Source organism: Taudactylus pleione, unplaced genomic scaffold (genome assembly GCF_031769625.1).
Source record: "Taudactylus pleione unplaced genomic scaffold, aTauple2 ptg000201l, whole genome shotgun sequence".
NCBI classification, from domain to species: domain Eukaryota; kingdom Metazoa; phylum Chordata; class Amphibia; order Anura; family Myobatrachidae; genus Taudactylus; species Taudactylus pleione.
Window position 1 is genome coordinate 48,302,566 of NW_028284603.1, and position 17,001 is coordinate 48,319,566.

At 51.5% G+C, this 17,001-nt stretch overlaps 1 protein-coding gene across 1 annotated transcript in view; it reads right to left on the reverse strand.

Annotated features, from left to right (window-relative positions):
• Positions 1 to 16,111, reverse strand: part of APMAP (adipocyte plasma membrane associated protein) — a 43,016-nt gene extending 26,905 nt beyond the window's left edge. Inside the window, exons 1-2 of the mRNA XM_088477358.1 lie at positions 15,926 to 16,111; positions 6,507 to 6,623 (exon numbers count right to left, since the gene is read on the reverse strand). Of these exons, the coding sequence (XP_088333484.1) occupies positions 6,507 to 6,623; positions 15,926 to 16,023 (215 nt within the window). The 5' untranslated portion in view covers positions 16,024 to 16,111. The remainder of the gene's footprint in view (positions 1 to 6,506; positions 6,624 to 15,925) is intronic.
• Positions 16,112 to 17,001: the final 890 nt, after the last annotated feature.

Sequence of the window (17,001 nt, forward strand, 5' to 3'; positions counted from 1 at the left end):
CCATGGAACAAGTGTGGACCAGTGACTGCTCCCCAGCCCCGAAGACTGCCGTCCGTTGTCAACAGGACCCAAGTCGCCACCCAGAATGGACGACCCTTGTTGAGATGGGTCGTCTGCAACCACCAGGCTAGGGACAGGCGAACCTCCGGAGTGAGCACTATCGTCTGGGATTTTAGACTCTGAGGCAGTCCATTCCATTTGGACAGTATCAATTGCTGCAGAGGTCTGGAGTGAAACTGGGCATATTCCACCATGTCGAATACTGACACCATGGAGCCCAGTAACCTCATCGCCGAGTGCAGAGACACACGGCGATTCTGCAGACAATTGTGCACCCTCAACTGCAAGGCAGAGATCTTTTCCCCCCGTCACAAAGATCCATTGCTGTCCGGAATCCAATAAGGCTCCGAGGTGCAGAATCCTCTGAGACGGGATCAGGGTGGACTTCTGCCAGTTTATCAACCAGCCGTGCCGTTGCAGTACCGCAATGGTCAGATCTAAGTGGCGTAGAAAGAGATCTGGAGATCCTGCCACCAACAGAAGGTCGTCCAAGTACGGGAACATGCGGACTCCCTGCAGCCGCAGGGAAGCCGCCATGACCGCCATCACCTTGGTGAATACACGTGGTGCTGTCGCCAGCCCAAAAGGTAACGCCCGGAACTGAAAGTGATCGTTGCGGATTGCAAACCTGAGGAACTGTTGATGGCGTAAAAGAATAGGGACATGCAGGTAAGCGTCCTGTATGTCCAACGACACCATGTAATCCCCAGGTTCCAGCACCAGAATGATGGACCGTAGGGTCTCCATCCGAAACCTCGGCACCCGCAAAGACCTGTTGAGTGCTTTGAGGTTGAGGATCGGACGATACGACCCATTGGGTTTCTGCACCAAAAACAGATTGGAATAGAAACCCTGGCCCCTCTGAGAGAATGGAACAGGCACTATAACTCCAGCCTGGAGCATAGTGTGCAAAACCTTCCGCAGTTCCATGGCTTTGTTCCGGTCTGATGGAAGACCCGTGGTGAAGAATCGGGACGGGAGCCTGTGCCGAAAGGAGAGGGCGTACCCGTGAGAAACCACCACGTGAACCCAAGTGTCTGTCGTGGTAACCGACCAACACTGGGCTAACTGCAGCAGACGGCCTCCCACTTTGGGATCCCCCAAAGGGAAGCCCGGACCGTGAGGCCGCAGGCTTGTCATCTGGCTTAGGGGCCGGACGTCTGGTACTCCAGGCCTGCTTACGGGGCTTGGACGATTTTTTGGGGCCAGCCTGTCTGGGAAAAGACTGTGTCTTAGGCCTACCCTGGGCCCTGTAAGGCCGAAAGGACGACGTACCTGAACTGGAAGAAACCGCAGCAGACGGAAGACAAGCAGATTTGGCTGCCGCCAGCGTGGCTACGATTTTGTCCAGATCCGGACCAAATAGGACTTCTCCATTAAAAGGCAACGCTTCCAAGCCCTTCTTGGAATCAGCGTCCGCCTTCCAAGATCGCAACCATAAGGTGCGACGAGCAGCTACAGCTGCCGAAGAAATCCGAGACGCCAGGGTACTAATATCCAAGGCCGCTTCATTGATATAAGTGGCCGAATCCCGGAGATTGCCTATCAACTCGGTCTGTTCAGCCGAACAGTCGGAATCAAAAGACGCCTCCAAACTATCAGCCCAGCGCTCCATAGCCCTGGCTACCCAACAAATGGCCATAGCCGGCCTAGCTGCCCTCACCCCCGCAAGGGAATAAACAGACTTTAGGCAGATCTCCACCTTGCGGTCCGTAGCATCCTTCAAGGAAGACATGGAGGGCATGGGCAATGTGGCACTTCGGTCTAGGCGTGTCACATGAGAATCCACCTGTGGAGGGGATTCCCACTTAGAAAAATAATTATCCGCAAACGGATAAGCCACCGCCAAGCGTCTCTGAGGCTGATACCATTTGCCAGGATGTTTCCACGTCTCCTCTAAATGGTCTACTAACTGACCCGAAAGAGGAAACACTGTGGCGTCACCCTTAATATCCTTAAAAAAGGCATATTTAGATTTGGACACCGGAGGAACTTCATCCTCAATCACTAAAGCTGTGCGGACTGCCCGAATAAGTCCAGGAATATAAACCTTGGACCTAGCGTCCGACTCTTTAGTACGGGGAGGTTCCTGGCCTCTTATGTGGCCTCAACACAGACTCCCCTTGTAACATGTCCGACAAGTGCTGTACAGAACTTGTCAGTAAATTAACCCACGCAGGCTCCTGAGAGACCTGGGGAGGGGAAATAGGGAGACTGTGTGGTACCATCAATTGTCTCGGGAAACCCTGCATGGGTGACGAACCACTGACTGCACAGACAATCCCATCTGTGAGAACGCAGGCTGCAGAGCTAACTGGCCCACGAGGGTTGTAAGCACTTTGGCGAAACAAGCCCAGGACGGCTCCTGTACGTGACAGTAATTGGCCGCGCCAATAAATAACACTGCCGACATAGCCCCTCCGCGTTACCCTCCCCCTCCGCTATTGGTACCTTACACGTAGTACACATAAGCTGGAGAGGAATGTCCCTCTCAGACATGATGGTAAGTATGTGACCCCTCTCACTGATACTTGTTAGTATAGTGTGAGACCACGATGCAATCACCGCAGCGTAAGGGCTTTAGCAGAAAAAGATCAGGGACAGTGAAATGGCTGGCAGTAGAAAGTCAAAGTACAGGCAGCAGACGCTAGCAGAAGTCACATACAATGCAAAGAAATCAATTCCCTGCACTATCAGCGCTGATTATCAACCACACAGACACAAAGCCTGGTAGCACACAGCGCTGCATACACAGACCTGAACCAACGGAGGAGAGGTATGCCGGGGGACCCAGACCGCAATGCCACCGATCTTCAGCGTCCAGCAGCGCTCACCATGCTTCCAGCAAAAGATGGCCACCGAGGAGCAGAGAGGAGGCTGGCCTGGGGGAGGAGCGCTGCCACAGGACCAGTCAGCTAGAGCAGAGAGGGCTGTGTGCAGCGGGGGAGGCGCCGGCTGTGTTACAGGGAAGGCGTGCTCCCCTGGCATGCAATTAACCCCTGGGATGCCGCAGCGCTACCGCTCAGCCGCGGTCCGCTGTCCCAGGGGGGTAGTGGAAGCGCAGGTTAGTTACCTGGCTCCACGCTGCAGCCAGTCCCCAGGGAGCCCCCTGCCTGGGGACTCTGGACCGTGTTTCAGCAGGGTCCCACCGCGGGACCCCGCTGCTTACCTGCTGCCCCCTTGAATCCGGCCATGGTCTCAAACATCTGGGGTCACCGCTAGCTGTGACCCCAGATGCTTACCAGCATCCCCGGATCAGTACCGGCGTTCTGGTACCGGCGGGGGTGTAGGGAAGACAGCATGGACGTCAGCACTGACTGTCCATGCTGTACTTCCAGATGTGCAGCCACAGCTGCTTTGAAGAAAACTTCAGGGGCTATCCTTAGCCCCCCTCTAAACAGGTGCATCCGACTCCGGCCGGGCACCAAACGAAACTGAGATGCTTTGGCTCGGGGGCGGGGTATAGGAGGGGGACCCTAGTGCATCCTGGGAGGCTGAAAACTTAAACTCTATGGTGCCCGATGCCTGACGTCATCACCTATACCCCCAAGGTATCCTGTGGATACCCTATGGACCCTGATGTAGAAAATGAAATTGCTGACATGCCTCCGATAATGTCACCACCCACTGTGACTTTATCTGCTTACTCCTACTGTACCAAGCTCTCCTGGCAGCTTCTGAGGAGAGAGAACTAAAAACCACAGATAAGGTGGTTAGCGTTCAGCGAGAGAGAGCGTGTGTGTGTAAATAACAGGGAGAATGTTCAGGTGAGCAAAGGTCTTCAAACCTAACATTGTGCAATAATATCCATAATACCTCGTGCCAAGGATAACTCTTACTGCATATAGCTGGAACAGCTGGCTGTTACATAGCTTGTCCTGTTTCCCAGCAAACTGTCTACTTTAGCAAGGCAGTAGAGCAGAGGTTCCCAAACGCGGTCCTCAAGGCACCCCAGCAGTTCAGGGTATAGATATATCCATGGTTGAGCACAGGAGGTTAAATAACATTGACTAAGGTACTAATTAAGTCACCTGTGGTCAAGCATGAATATCCTTAAAACTTGGACTGTTAGGATGCCTTGAGGACAAAGTTTGGGAACCTCTGCAGTATAGGAAAGAAAAAAAAAAGAAAAAAAAACTCCTCCTTTGGTTCCTCAAATCGTCACCATAAACATGTTTCAAAGCCCAGCACAAGATGAATTCATTAATTTTCAGTGTTCAATGGCTACAGACGTGTCCACTTTACACCTTTGGTCAAATCTCACCAAATAGCCCCATTTGGCGCCACGGACTTCCAACTTAGCCGCGCCAAGTATCTTTCCTTTAAATATGCTCCTATATAATGCAACAATAGTACAATGCAAGGGAATGCTGACTACTGGGGCTGGCATTACTTGTACATCTGTGTGCGACTAAATCGCAATCTGGGTGAAGAAAACAAAAGACAGTGTTGTGATAGGAGTGCCCACACCGTGCCTTACACCATGTATCATTATGCTTAATATGCGATTCACATTGCATACCTAGTGTTCCCTCTAGCTCCGGCGGCAGGCAGGGCAGGGTAGACAGGGCAATTTTGTGCATGCGCCGAAGGCGCGCGCGCGTCTGAAAAGGGGGCGTGGTTATGAAAAGGGGCGTGTCTATAAGACGCATCCCCTTTTCGTCATACTTGGGGGCGTGCCCGGCGCTTACTGACATGCCGGGCAGCCCCCAAGCGCTGCAGAAAGGGAGAATAGACGCCGGGCGCATGCGCCCGGCGTCTATTCTCCGGCGGTGACAGGGTCACCGCATGTTTGTCCACCCGCGGGACACTGCGTCCCGCGGGTGAGAACGGCTCCCGCAGGCTGTTAGGGCAGGGCGCTTTTTGCCCTCCTCCTGTAGGGTAGGGTGCTTTTTGCCCTCCAGAAGGAGGGCAGGGCGCCGCGCCCCGCTAAAACAACCTAGCGGGAACACTACATACCAATTCCTTGGTGACAAAAGTACTAAGCTAGTGTCCCGGGTACACTCTGAGCGGCTTTGTTTGTGGCTGTGATGCAAATTAGAGGCAAATTCAGGAAAAAGTACCCGATGAGGAGCGTTTAAATAGCATTAAGAATCTTGCACTACATGGTGCGAAAATGCTAGATGAATGAGGACAGACCTGTATTAAAGTGAAAATGTACTTAAAGTTCAAGATATATATATATTTTTTTTTTGTAATAATCAAGTGTTTTCCCTCTCCCTAAACAGACATCTTAATTAATGTTAGAACCCAGCCCCCGCGCACACATTTTATTGAGGGGGGAAAGCTTATAACACTTATGGGGGATGTATCGAACCTTCTGAACAGACAAACAAAAAATGGAGAAGTTGCCCATAGCAACCAATCAGCTTCTGTCATTTTATAGCCTGTGCTAGACAAATGATTGGTAGAAGCTCAGTAGTTGCTATGGGTAACTTCTCCACTTTTTATCTTTACGCCGGGTACACACTAGGATCAAGCCGACATATCGGGCACATCGTCTAGTGTGTACCCAGTATGCGCGCTCCAGCTGCCCGACGTCGGGGTCATTCTGTCGTCCGGGTATGCATGGACAACGGAGCGACCCAGCTGCTGACTTGGCAAGTGAACGACATATAGGGCAGGCGGTCACCGGATCGTGCAGTGTGTACCGTCCGCCCAAATAGTCATTCATCTGCACCATTGGGCGTCGCATCGGGGGGTTGCCTAATGTGTACCCACCCCAGAAGGTTTTATACATCTCCCCTTAAAACAGATAAAAAAAAACCTTTGCCATTAGAACTATAGATCATTATATAATACACTCTTGCACGTTCCCATCTTATGTTTGAACATTAATTGTGTCTACTTTAAAAAAGGGACCAGATGTGAAGCAAGAAAGCATGTTATAGGGATCAATGACCCTCGATAGCCACAAGTTGTTAATAGCACATCCTCTGTGGGGAGCAGCACTTGGGGTCAAATGTAAAGCCTTGTGCGATTCCGATTACAGTCATTAGATTTAAATCAGCAATTAGTTTAATGGCAAAACGAGGTTGGTATTACCTTTAATCTAATTGGCACTTTAAATCTAATGACTATCTGGCCAGCTCCTGCAAATTGCAGACTATTACATTTGGCCTTTAAGTGGACAACGATGTGGCCGATGCCCCTTCCACTTGCTTGGAGACTTCACAGGGGAGGTGCATCTACAAATTTGCTGCTCGTTCAAAATAGGCCAACAGGATCAGCATCGCTTAGAGCCGGACCATTGGGAGCATCTGGGGACCTATCAGATAAGAGCAGCACAGAAGAGTCATAGACCATATTTTAGCCAAAGCTAACGTTTATGCCTTGGGTGGAATTTTTCTTTATAAATATGACTGTAAAAACATGAAGATGAAATGTACAAAGAAATCACAATTCTGAGTTACTGAATATCAAAAAGAGGATATATTCAGACATACCTTAGGTATTGTGGCTCTATCGGACTCTCCAGGAGACAAACTGCTGCCAGAGTGGGTAGAAGCAGTAACAAGGCTAGGATTGTAAACGTAGCACGGAACACCTTCCCACTGTATGTGCTGCAGAACACAGAACATATAACAGGACTCATCAACACAACGCTTTCAATTGAAACAAAACTCAGAATATATTTGATATTTATTATAGGAGAGTGAACCATACTTGCCAACTCTCCCTGATTGTCAGGGAGACTCCCTGAAATTGTAGCAATCTCCCCGACTCCCTGAACAGTCTAGCAATCTCCCTGATTGCACCTTACCCCCATTATAAAGCGGTTTTATAAAAATAACTTCAGAAATATATACATTCAAATGGGATAATTAGTATAATTTCCCTGTATTGGATATAAGGCACAATGATCCCTATGGCTACATAAAAAAGTATCTGTGTAATTTCATCAACAAGTAGATCTTACTAAAGGTGCCTACACACTTGGCGATGTGCTCACGATCCAACATTGTGTCTGATTTCCCCTTGAACTCCCCCAAGCAGCTCCCCGGCAGTCGTGGGCACGATTTGGTGTTAAAAACTGGCCAATGTGACAAACGATCCATCGTGCCCCCTGACTATTCCAGTGCATCGTGACTAAGATTGTCAGATCTGCCCTACAGCACGGCAGATCTGAAGAGGCGATGTACGACCTGCGGGGATGTGCATTGTGATCGTGAGTGGGGACTCGTGATGTGAGTGTACACTCAAGATTTGGACATATTTTACATAATTTGTTGTCACGATGCATCGGAATCGGGCAAATCGTGTAAAATATCGCTAAGTGTGTAGGCACCTTAACTGCTTTGGGGCTAATTTACATTTGGATGTAAAGGCCCCCATACATCTGCGACGGAACGTCACGATGTAGCGATCCTGCAACCCTGGACCACAGGATCGCTGAAATCCAACATGTTGGATTTCACAGATATGCCGATCACGATAAAAATATATCTCTGGGGCTTGCGGCAACGAGACCCTACCACAAGGGTCTCGTCGCAAGCCCGATGGTCTTGACCATCGCGACCATCTTCCTGGTCGCTCGCTATAGCTGTGGGTGGTCACCCACAGCTATGCGAGCGGCCAGGAGGCTGCTCTAAAAAACAAGAAGGCCGGCCCTGATTCAGAGCGAGCACTCTGTTAGAGCGTCCGGCTCTGAATCAGGGCCTGTGTCCCAACAGTTTTATCCAGCGGTGCACACAAAAAATATGAGATATGGTAAGAACTTACCCTTGTTATCTCTATTTCTACGAAGTCCATAGGGTTCCACAGGATACCTTGGGGTATAGGTGTGACGTCAGTCGCAGGGCACCAAAGAGTTAAGCTTTCAGCCTCCCAGGATGCACTAGGTCCCCCTCCTATACCCCGCCCCCGAGCCAAGGCACCTCAGTTAGTTACCAAGCCATAGGCCGGAGGAGGAGAAGGAAGAGAGAGAACAAAGATCTGGACACATACAAGAATCACATTCTCACCAGAGGGAGACGGAAAACCGGTGACCAGAGCAAAGCCCATCTGCAGCACAGGTGCGACAGGGCGGGAGTCCTGTGGAACCCTATGAACTTCGTAGAAATAGAGATAACAAGGGTAAGTTCTTACCATATCTCATATTTTCTACTTCAGGGTCCATAGGGTATCCACAGGATACCTTGGGGATGTCCCAAAGCAGTATCCTTTAAGGGTGGGGACGCTCCTGTGCAGAAAGGAGAATCCGCCGCCCGAAGGAAGCATCCTGAGAGGCGAAGGTGTCAAACCTGTAATACCTCACGAAGGTATGGACAGAAGACCACGTAGCAGCCTTGCAGATCTGAACTGCCGAGGCACCACGTCGAGCTGCCCACGAAGGACCCACAGACCTAGTGGAATGAGCCTTCAGAGAAGGAGGGACCGGTAGGCCTTCATGAAGATAAGCTTCAGAAATAGCCATACGGATCCAGGCTGCCAAAGTTTGCTTTGAAGCAGGCCAACCCTTTTTACGGAAGCCAAAGAGGACAAACAAAGCGTCCGACTTCCTAAACGAAGAAGTGCGGTCAACATAAGTCCTTAAGGCCCGCACAACATCCAAAGAGGCCTCACCCACGGAAAGACCCGGTGAGTTAAAGGCCGGAACAACTATTTCCTCGTTAATATGAAACTGGGAAACAACTTTGGGAAGAAACTCGGGCCGAGTGCGGAGCACTGCCCTGTTCCCATAAAAAACCAAGAAAGGGGGTCTACAAGAAAGAGCCCCTAACTCAGAAACACGTCTGGCCGAAGCAATGGCCAGAAGGAAAACAGTCTTAGCTGTTAGCCATTTAAGATCCACTGAGCCCAGTGGTTCAAACGGCGGTCCTTGGAGAGCCCTCAGGACCACAGCCAAATCCCAAGGCGCCACAGGTGGAACAAAGGGCGGCTGAATGCGGAGAACACCCTGCATAAAGGTGCGCACATCCGGGATTGTAGCAATCCTACGGTGAAACCAGACAGATAGGGCCGAAACCTGTACCTTCAAAGAAGCAAGGCGAAGCCCATGATCTAGTCCCGCTTGCAGGAAGGCGAGAATCCGAGACAGACGAAACTCCCGCGGTGCATAACCTCTCGGTCGACACCACTGGAAGAACGTATGCCACACGCGATGGTATATCCTCGCGGAAGACGGTTTCCGAGCTCGTAACATGGTCCGCACCACCGAGCTGGAAAACCCCCGGGACCTCAGCATGGCCGTCTCAACAGCCACGCCGTCAAAGACAGCCGAGTCAGGTCCGGGTGAAGGCAAGGACCCTGAGAGAGAAGGTCCGGTCGTAGCGGCAACCGCAGAGGAATGTCCACGGACAGACCCTGAAGGTCTGAGAACCAGTGCCGTCTGGGCCACGCGGGAGCTATCAACAGGAGCGTCCCTCCTTCCTGTTTGAATTTCCGGATTACCCGTGGAAGAAGGGAGACCGGAGGGAACAGGTATGCGAACCGGAACGTCCACCGGACGGACAGAGCATCCACCAGAGACGCCCCTTCGTCTCTTGTGCGAGACCCGTACACCGGCAACTTGTTGTTGTGCCGGGACGCCATGAGGTCGATTTCTGGAAGACCCCACCTGTCCACCAGTAGTTGAAAAACGTCCGGGTGCAGGGACCATTCCCCCGGATGAACGTCCTGGCGACTTAGAAAGTCCGCCTCCCAATTGAGCACTCCCGGGATGAAGACCGCTGATATGGCCGGAAGATTGCGCTCCGCCCAAACCAGGATCCGAGAGACCTCTACGAGAGCCGCCCGACTGCGAGTTCCTCCTTGCCTGTTTATGTAGGCCACGGTGGTAGCGTTGTCCGACTGGACCTGCACCGGGCGACCCTGGAGAAACCGCTGTGCCTGCTGGAGAGCATTGAAGACCGCACGGAGTTCCAAGATATTTATTGGAAGCTCCGCTTCTGTCGGCGTCCACCTGCCCTGGAACAAGTGTGGACCCGAAACTGCTCCCCAGCCCCGAAGACTGGCGTCCGTTGTCAACAGGACCCAATTTGGAACCCAGAACGGACGTCCCTTGTTGAGGTGGGTCGTCTGTAACCACCACGTAAGGGACAGGCGAACCTCCTGGGTGAGCACAATCGTCTGGGACTTCAGAGACTGAGTCAGCCCGTTCCACTTGGACAGGATCAGGTGCTGCAGAGGTCTGGAGTGAAACTGGGCGTATTCCACCATGTCGAACACCGACACCATGGAGCCCAGTAACCTCATCGCCGAGTGTAAGGACACCCGGCGGCTGTGCAGACAACTGCGCACCCTTGACTGTAAAGCAGAGATCTTGTCCTCCGTCACGAAGATCCTTTGCTGTCCCGAGTCCAATAAGGCTCCAAGATGCAGAATCCTCCGAGACGGGATTAGAGTGGACTTCTGCCAGTTGATTAGCCAGCCGTGCCGTTGCAGCAGTGCAATGGTCAGGTCCAAGTGGCGTAACAGGAGCTCTGGAGATCCTGCCACCAATAACAGGTCGTCCAAATACGGCAACATGCGGACTCCCTGCAGCCGCAGAGAAGCCGCCATGACCGCCATCACCTTGGTGAAAACACGTGGTGCTGTTGCCAGGCCAAAAGGTAACGCCCGAAACTGGAAGTGGTCGCTGCTGATTGCAAACCTGAGGAACTGTTGATGGCGCCAAAGAATAGGGACATGCAGGTAAGCGTCCTGTATGTCCAATGACACCAAGTAGTCCCCAGGTTCCAGCGCCAGAATGATGGACCGTAGGGTCTCCATCCGAAACTTCGGGACCCGCAAAGACTTGTTGAGTGCTTTGAGGTTGAGAATCGGACGATATGACCCATTGGGTTTCTGTACCAAAAATAGATTTGAATAGAAACCCTGGCCCCTCTGGGAGAATGGAACCGCCACTATAACTCCAGCCTGGAGCATAGTGTGCAATACCTTCCGCAGCTCCGTAGCCTTGTTCCGGTCTGATGGGAGACCCGTGGTGAAGAAGCGAGCCGGGGGTCTGTGCCGGAAGGAGAGGGCGTATCCGTGGGAAACCACCTCCAGAACCCAAGTGTCTGTCGTAGTGGTCGACCAACACTGGGCGAACTGTAGCAGGCGGCCTCCCACCCTGGGATCCCCCAAAGGGAGGCCCGGACCGTCAGGCCGCAGGCTTGTCATCTGGCTTGGGGGCCGGACGTCTGGTACTCCATGCCTGCTTCCGGGGCTTGACCGATTTCTTAGGGCCAGCCTGTCGAGGAAACGACTGTGGTTTGGGCCTGCCCTGGGCCCTAGATGACCGAAAGGACGATGGTCCCGAACCAGAAGGAGCAGCGGCCGACGGGAGACAGGCAGATTTGGCTGCCGCCAGCGTGGCCACAATCTTATCCAGATCCGGACCGAAGAGAACTTCTCCGGTAAACGGCAACGCTTCCAGACCTTTCTTGGAATCTGCGTCCGCCTTCCAGGATCGCAGCCACAAGGTGCGACGAGCAGCTACCGCTGCTGAAGAAATTCTAGACACAAGAGTACTAATGTCTAGAGCCGCCTCGTTGATGTAGGTGGCCGAATCACGGAGATTGCCAATCAACTCCGCCTGATCGGCCGGACAGTCGGATTCAAAAGAAGCCTCTAATGAATCCGCCCAGCGCTCCATCGCTCTGGCAACCCAGCAAATGGCCATAGCCGGCCGTGCTGCCCCCCCTGCAAGGGAATAAGCGGACTTCAGGCAGATTTCTACCTTGCGGTCCGTAGCATCCTTAAGGGAGGACATGGATGGCATCGGCAATGTGGCACTACGGACAAGACGGGTCACGTGAGAATCCACCTGTGGAGGGGATTCCCACTTCGCAAAATAATTATCCGCGAACGGATAAGCCACCGCCAGGCGTCTCTGCGGCTGGTATCTTTTGCCAGGTTGTTTCCACGCCTCCTCTAAATGGTCCACCAACTGACCCGAAAGAGGAAAGACTGTGGCATCGCCCTTCACATCTTTGAAAAAGGCATACTTAGATTTAGCCGCTGGGGGAACTTCGTCCTCAATCACCAAGGCTGTGCGGACCGCCCGAATAAGTCCAGGAATATATACTTTGGACTTAGCATCAGCGTCCTTAGTATGGAGAGGTTCCTGATCGTAAGGATCTAGAATCTCCCCATCATCAGACGTCCCTTCGTCATCCTCATAAGGAGCGGACAGAGACGCCACCGGCCTTTTATGAGACCGCATCACAGACTCCCCTTGCAACACATCCGACAAGTGCTGTACAGAACTCGTCAGGGAGTTAACCCACGCTGGCTCCTGAGAACCCGGGAGCGGGGAAATAGGGAGACTGTGGGGTACCACCAATTGTCGTGGGAACCCCTGCATGGGTGACGACACCACAGACTGCTGGGACAAACCCATCGGAGTAAACGCGGGCTGCGGAGCTAACTGGCCCACTAAAGCTGTTAACGCCTGAGCGAAACAAGCCCAGGGCGGCTCCTGTACCGGTGCTGTAACCGTAATAGGCCGCGCCATGGACAAACACTGCTGGCAAAGGCCCTCCGCGCTACCCTCCCCCTCTGCTAACGGTACTTTGCACGTGGTACACTGTAGCCGGAGGGGAAAATCACTTTCAGACATGATGGCACCACGTATGTGACCTCTCTCACCAATTAAGTATTAAATAGGCGAGAGACCACCCTGCAGCACCGCACCGCAAGGGCTTTAGCAGAAAGAACAGGGACAGTAATAAAGCTGACAGTTTAGAGAAGAAAAGATTACAGGCAGCAGCGCTAGCACAGTCACATACAATGCAGAAAAATAACAATTCCTGCACTAACAGCGCTGATCACTCAACTACACAGACACAGGGCCTGGTAGGACACAGCGCTGCATACACAGACCTGACCACAGCGGAGGAGAGGTATGCGGGGGGACCCAGACCACGATGCTTCCTTCCAGCGCTTCCAGCAGCGTTCACCATGCGTTCTGGAGAAGATGGCCGCCGAGGAGCAGAGAGGAGGCTGGCCTGGGGGAGGAGCGCTGCCACAGGACCAGTCGGCAGCATGCAGAGAGGGCTGTGTGCAGCGGGGGAGGCGCCGGCTGTGAGACAGGGAAGGCGCGCTCCCCTGGCATGCATTTAACCCCTGGGACGCCGCAGCGCTACCGCTCTGCTGCGGTCCGCTGTCCCAGGGGGCAGTGGAAGCGCAGGTTGGTCGCCTGGCTCCACGCTGCAGCCAGTCCCCAGGGAGCCCCCTGCCTGGGGACTTAGGACCATGTGATCAGCGGGGACCCACCGCGGGACCCCGCTGCTTACCTCTGTCCCCCTTGAATCCGGCCATGGTCCGGAGCATCTGGGGTCACCGCTAGCTGTGACCCCAGACGCCCACCAGCATCCCCGGATCAGTACCGGCGTTCTGGTACCGGCGGGGTGTAGGGAAGACAGCATGGACGTCAGGACTGACTGTCCATGCTGTTCATCCAGTTGTGCAGCCACAGCTGCATGAAGAATAAGCTTCAGGGGCTCTTCTAGCCCCCACTCCAACAGGTGCACCCGACTCCGGCCGGGCACCAAACTAAACTGAGGTGCCTTGGCTCGGGGGCGGGGTATAGGAGGGGGACCTAGTGCATCCTGGGAGGCTGAAAGCTTAACTCTTTGGTGCCCTGCGACTGACGTCACACCTATACCCCAAGGTATCCTGTGGATACCCTATGGACCCTGAAGTAGAAACACATGAATTTCCTGGGAAAATCCAATGAGAGTTTGACATTGAAATGCAAATGGAATTCGCTGTACAAATTTGCGTTGAAAGTGGCTCACAGGACCCAGCTCGAACTTAATTGAATTGATCCCTATGCTCGTGTCTCCCGTAGAATGTGGGAATTGCAAACTACTTTGTATACCTGGACACATACCTGATGGTATGAGGAATTAAAAAATATGCTGAAACCTAACAGACCCCTTTTTCCCAGTGCATTGGCCAGGAAGCATTAGAATCAGTTCCTGCCAATTATATATTCCCATGGATTGTTTTTTCTTATGGGCTATTAAAGACGGACAACCATGGTAAACAGAATAATAGTTTACCCAGGCTTGATCCATTTCCTTGGCAATCAGGGATCTGGGGAGGAATGTACAGGAGGTGCCGTCACCCAGGGGACAGGGCCCTGGGGCGGCACCATTGCTGCCCCACTGCCTCTGCAAAGACACCCGGCAGCACTGCTTTAGCACCCTGCAGTGTGTAGAGCCGCCCGGAATGATCGGGCAGCTCTACATTTTCACCTACAGGCGGCCCGGCACCCTTGCGTGATGTCATTTGGTCGGGGGCGGGGCTGGCACAGGGTGACTGAGAGTCCTGCTCCGACACTGCTGGCAATAAACAGTAAAGGCATTGGGTACAAAGATTCATGGAAAGACTTAAGGCAAAATTAACTGAAAGTGCGGATTTCCTAATGTGGAGGGGTTGCCCACAGCAACCAATCAAAGCCCAGCTATCATTTTTTAGAATGTACAAGATAAATGTTAGCCAGAATCTAATTCATATGGACAGCACCTCTACTTTTGTAAACCTGCACTTAAATGAACCCTTTAGTGTTCCATGTGAAAGAGCAATGATAACTAAATGAAGGACTAAAGTGGGCAACAGTATAAATAGCACAAGAAGAGAGGTGGAAAGGTTGCAGGTAATGTTTTCTAGGGACAGCATAATAAATAGAGATGGTACACAAAGCCATTAATAAAAATATTGTGACCCTTTTACACTATACATTAATTCCTCTTTTTCATTCCAGTTATCTTATTATATTTCAGCATCTGCATTAATAAGTGTCCAATATTCAGTTTCAAATGCAAAATCCCTGCATAGAAAAATGCAGTAAAACTATTTTGGATGTGGTAATTTAGGTGTAGCAAAGTACATATGGATCATGGTGACTCTTCCCTACTTGTTGCAAAATTCTTTGTCATAAACTGTTATTGCCAGCATGACGTCTACTATTGCACTGCTAAAACACAGAACATACTATTTCCACACATAATAGATTACAACACACGTCTGCTAGAAGATTTGTACATGACAGCCATATAAACACAAACTGCAGACCCTTCAATGTGTCCCCCTTCTGCCTGGTCCACCATACGCTGTACCAGAACTTCCCACTTCATTTACTATTAGTTACCTGAGCCTTTTATCCACAATTTAAACACCCCTGTCCCTCAATTAATTCTTTCAGGGATGCGGTCAATATCCCGACCGCCGGAATTCCGAAGCCAAGTAGCGGGGTTAAGGGGAGGGTTAGCATTAGGGTTTACGCACTAAGGGGGAGGGTTAGGTTTAGGCACTAGGGGGTTATGTTAGGGTCAGACACAGGAGAGGGAAGGTTAGGAGAGGGGCAGGGCTAGAATACTAACCTACAAGTTTTAGTATTTTATCCCTATCGGGATGTCGGCGTCAGTATTCTGACCGCCGAGATGCCGGTCAACAATAAGTTACGTTTTGGCTGTACAGCACACTGTAATGTGAGGTTTGGAACCCAAGCAATGCAGCTTATGTCATCATTAGTAATCAGTTTATGCATTCTCATGTTGTATTAGGACATAAAAAACATATAAATGGTACCTTAATGTACACCCTTTATGTGTCAGCCTGTAACTGCAGGAGTCTGGTAACAACCCAGGGAGGAGTCATCACAGTAAACACACATTTCAAAGATGTATATATATATATATATATATATATATATATATATATATATATATATATATATATTTCATAAAATCACTGATCACCCAGAGCCGTGCAGGGCCTGTCCTGTGAATAACCAGCATCCATTCATTGTGACCAGAAACAACATACTGCTCTGTATAGTGTTACCAATAGCCATGTGCAGTGAAGAGCTCTGCTGGCGCTGGTACACCCAGACACTGGCACACTGCTGCCTGCTCGTGTGTCCCCTCACCTGGTGCTCTCCGTTTCCTGCACTAAGGTCTCATCGGTGATGACCTGGGGACGGATAGGCCTCCGCTGCCGCAGCCCGTCTCCCTCTTCCATGGTCATTAGCAGCAGCCGCGCACACTCACACCAAGGGCATCAGCACAAGCAGCCACAGCCGCAGCAAGCGGAAGGAGGAGGGCAGCGTCAGCGCCGCGGCCAATAGCAAAGGAGCTGTCACCGCCTCCAGCCAATGGAAATCGCTCTGTATTGTCATTGCAGCCTGGCCAATGGAAACACAGCCACAATAGAGCTGCGTGCTTGTTGTGACCTCCGTGCTCACCTCGGCCCGGGCCCCGGGGCGGTCAGTCGTATAGACTGTATGCTAGTGGTGGGGCGTTATTTGCTTACAGGTTCCTGTACACATAGTATAAAAAATGTGTACAGCGCAAAGTTAGATGGGGCATGTTCATTATCATTTAATTTTCACAAAAGCAGGTGGAAATGAACATTTTTACCTGCAATTGTAAAAATTAGGAGATATCACAGATATCTCCTGCTTACCTTCCTTTTGCGGAATGGCCTGCTATCCCCATACACTAGTATGGGGACAGACTTCATCAAACTCCGAAAATACTATATTTTCGGTGCTTGAGTGCGGTAGCATTCGCCATCTCCCGCTTGTGGATCCATCCGCTCCTGTCTGGCTCCTTCCACCGTACGTCGGGGCTCTTGTGCGTATGCGTGACCTGTAGGTCATGCATGCGCATTCCCTTCACGAATGGAGCAGTGAAAAGATTCACTGCACCGAAAAGGAGCAGTGAAGCTGCACGCGGGGACAGCTGATTTTGCATCAGCTGTCACCGCGCTGGAGCAATGATGAATTGCTCCGGATTCCGCGGCGAGTTTGAATGTTAATTATCGGGGTCCGTTTGGACCCTGATAATGTAGCATCATGAATAGGCCCCTCAGCCTCTTCAAAAAAATTATATATATATATATATAAATTTCTTCAGGGTCCATAGGCTCCACAGGGAGACCTTGGGGTGTAGGTGATGGGAACCAATCTGGGCACCACGCAGTTAAAGCTTTAGCTCCTAGGAT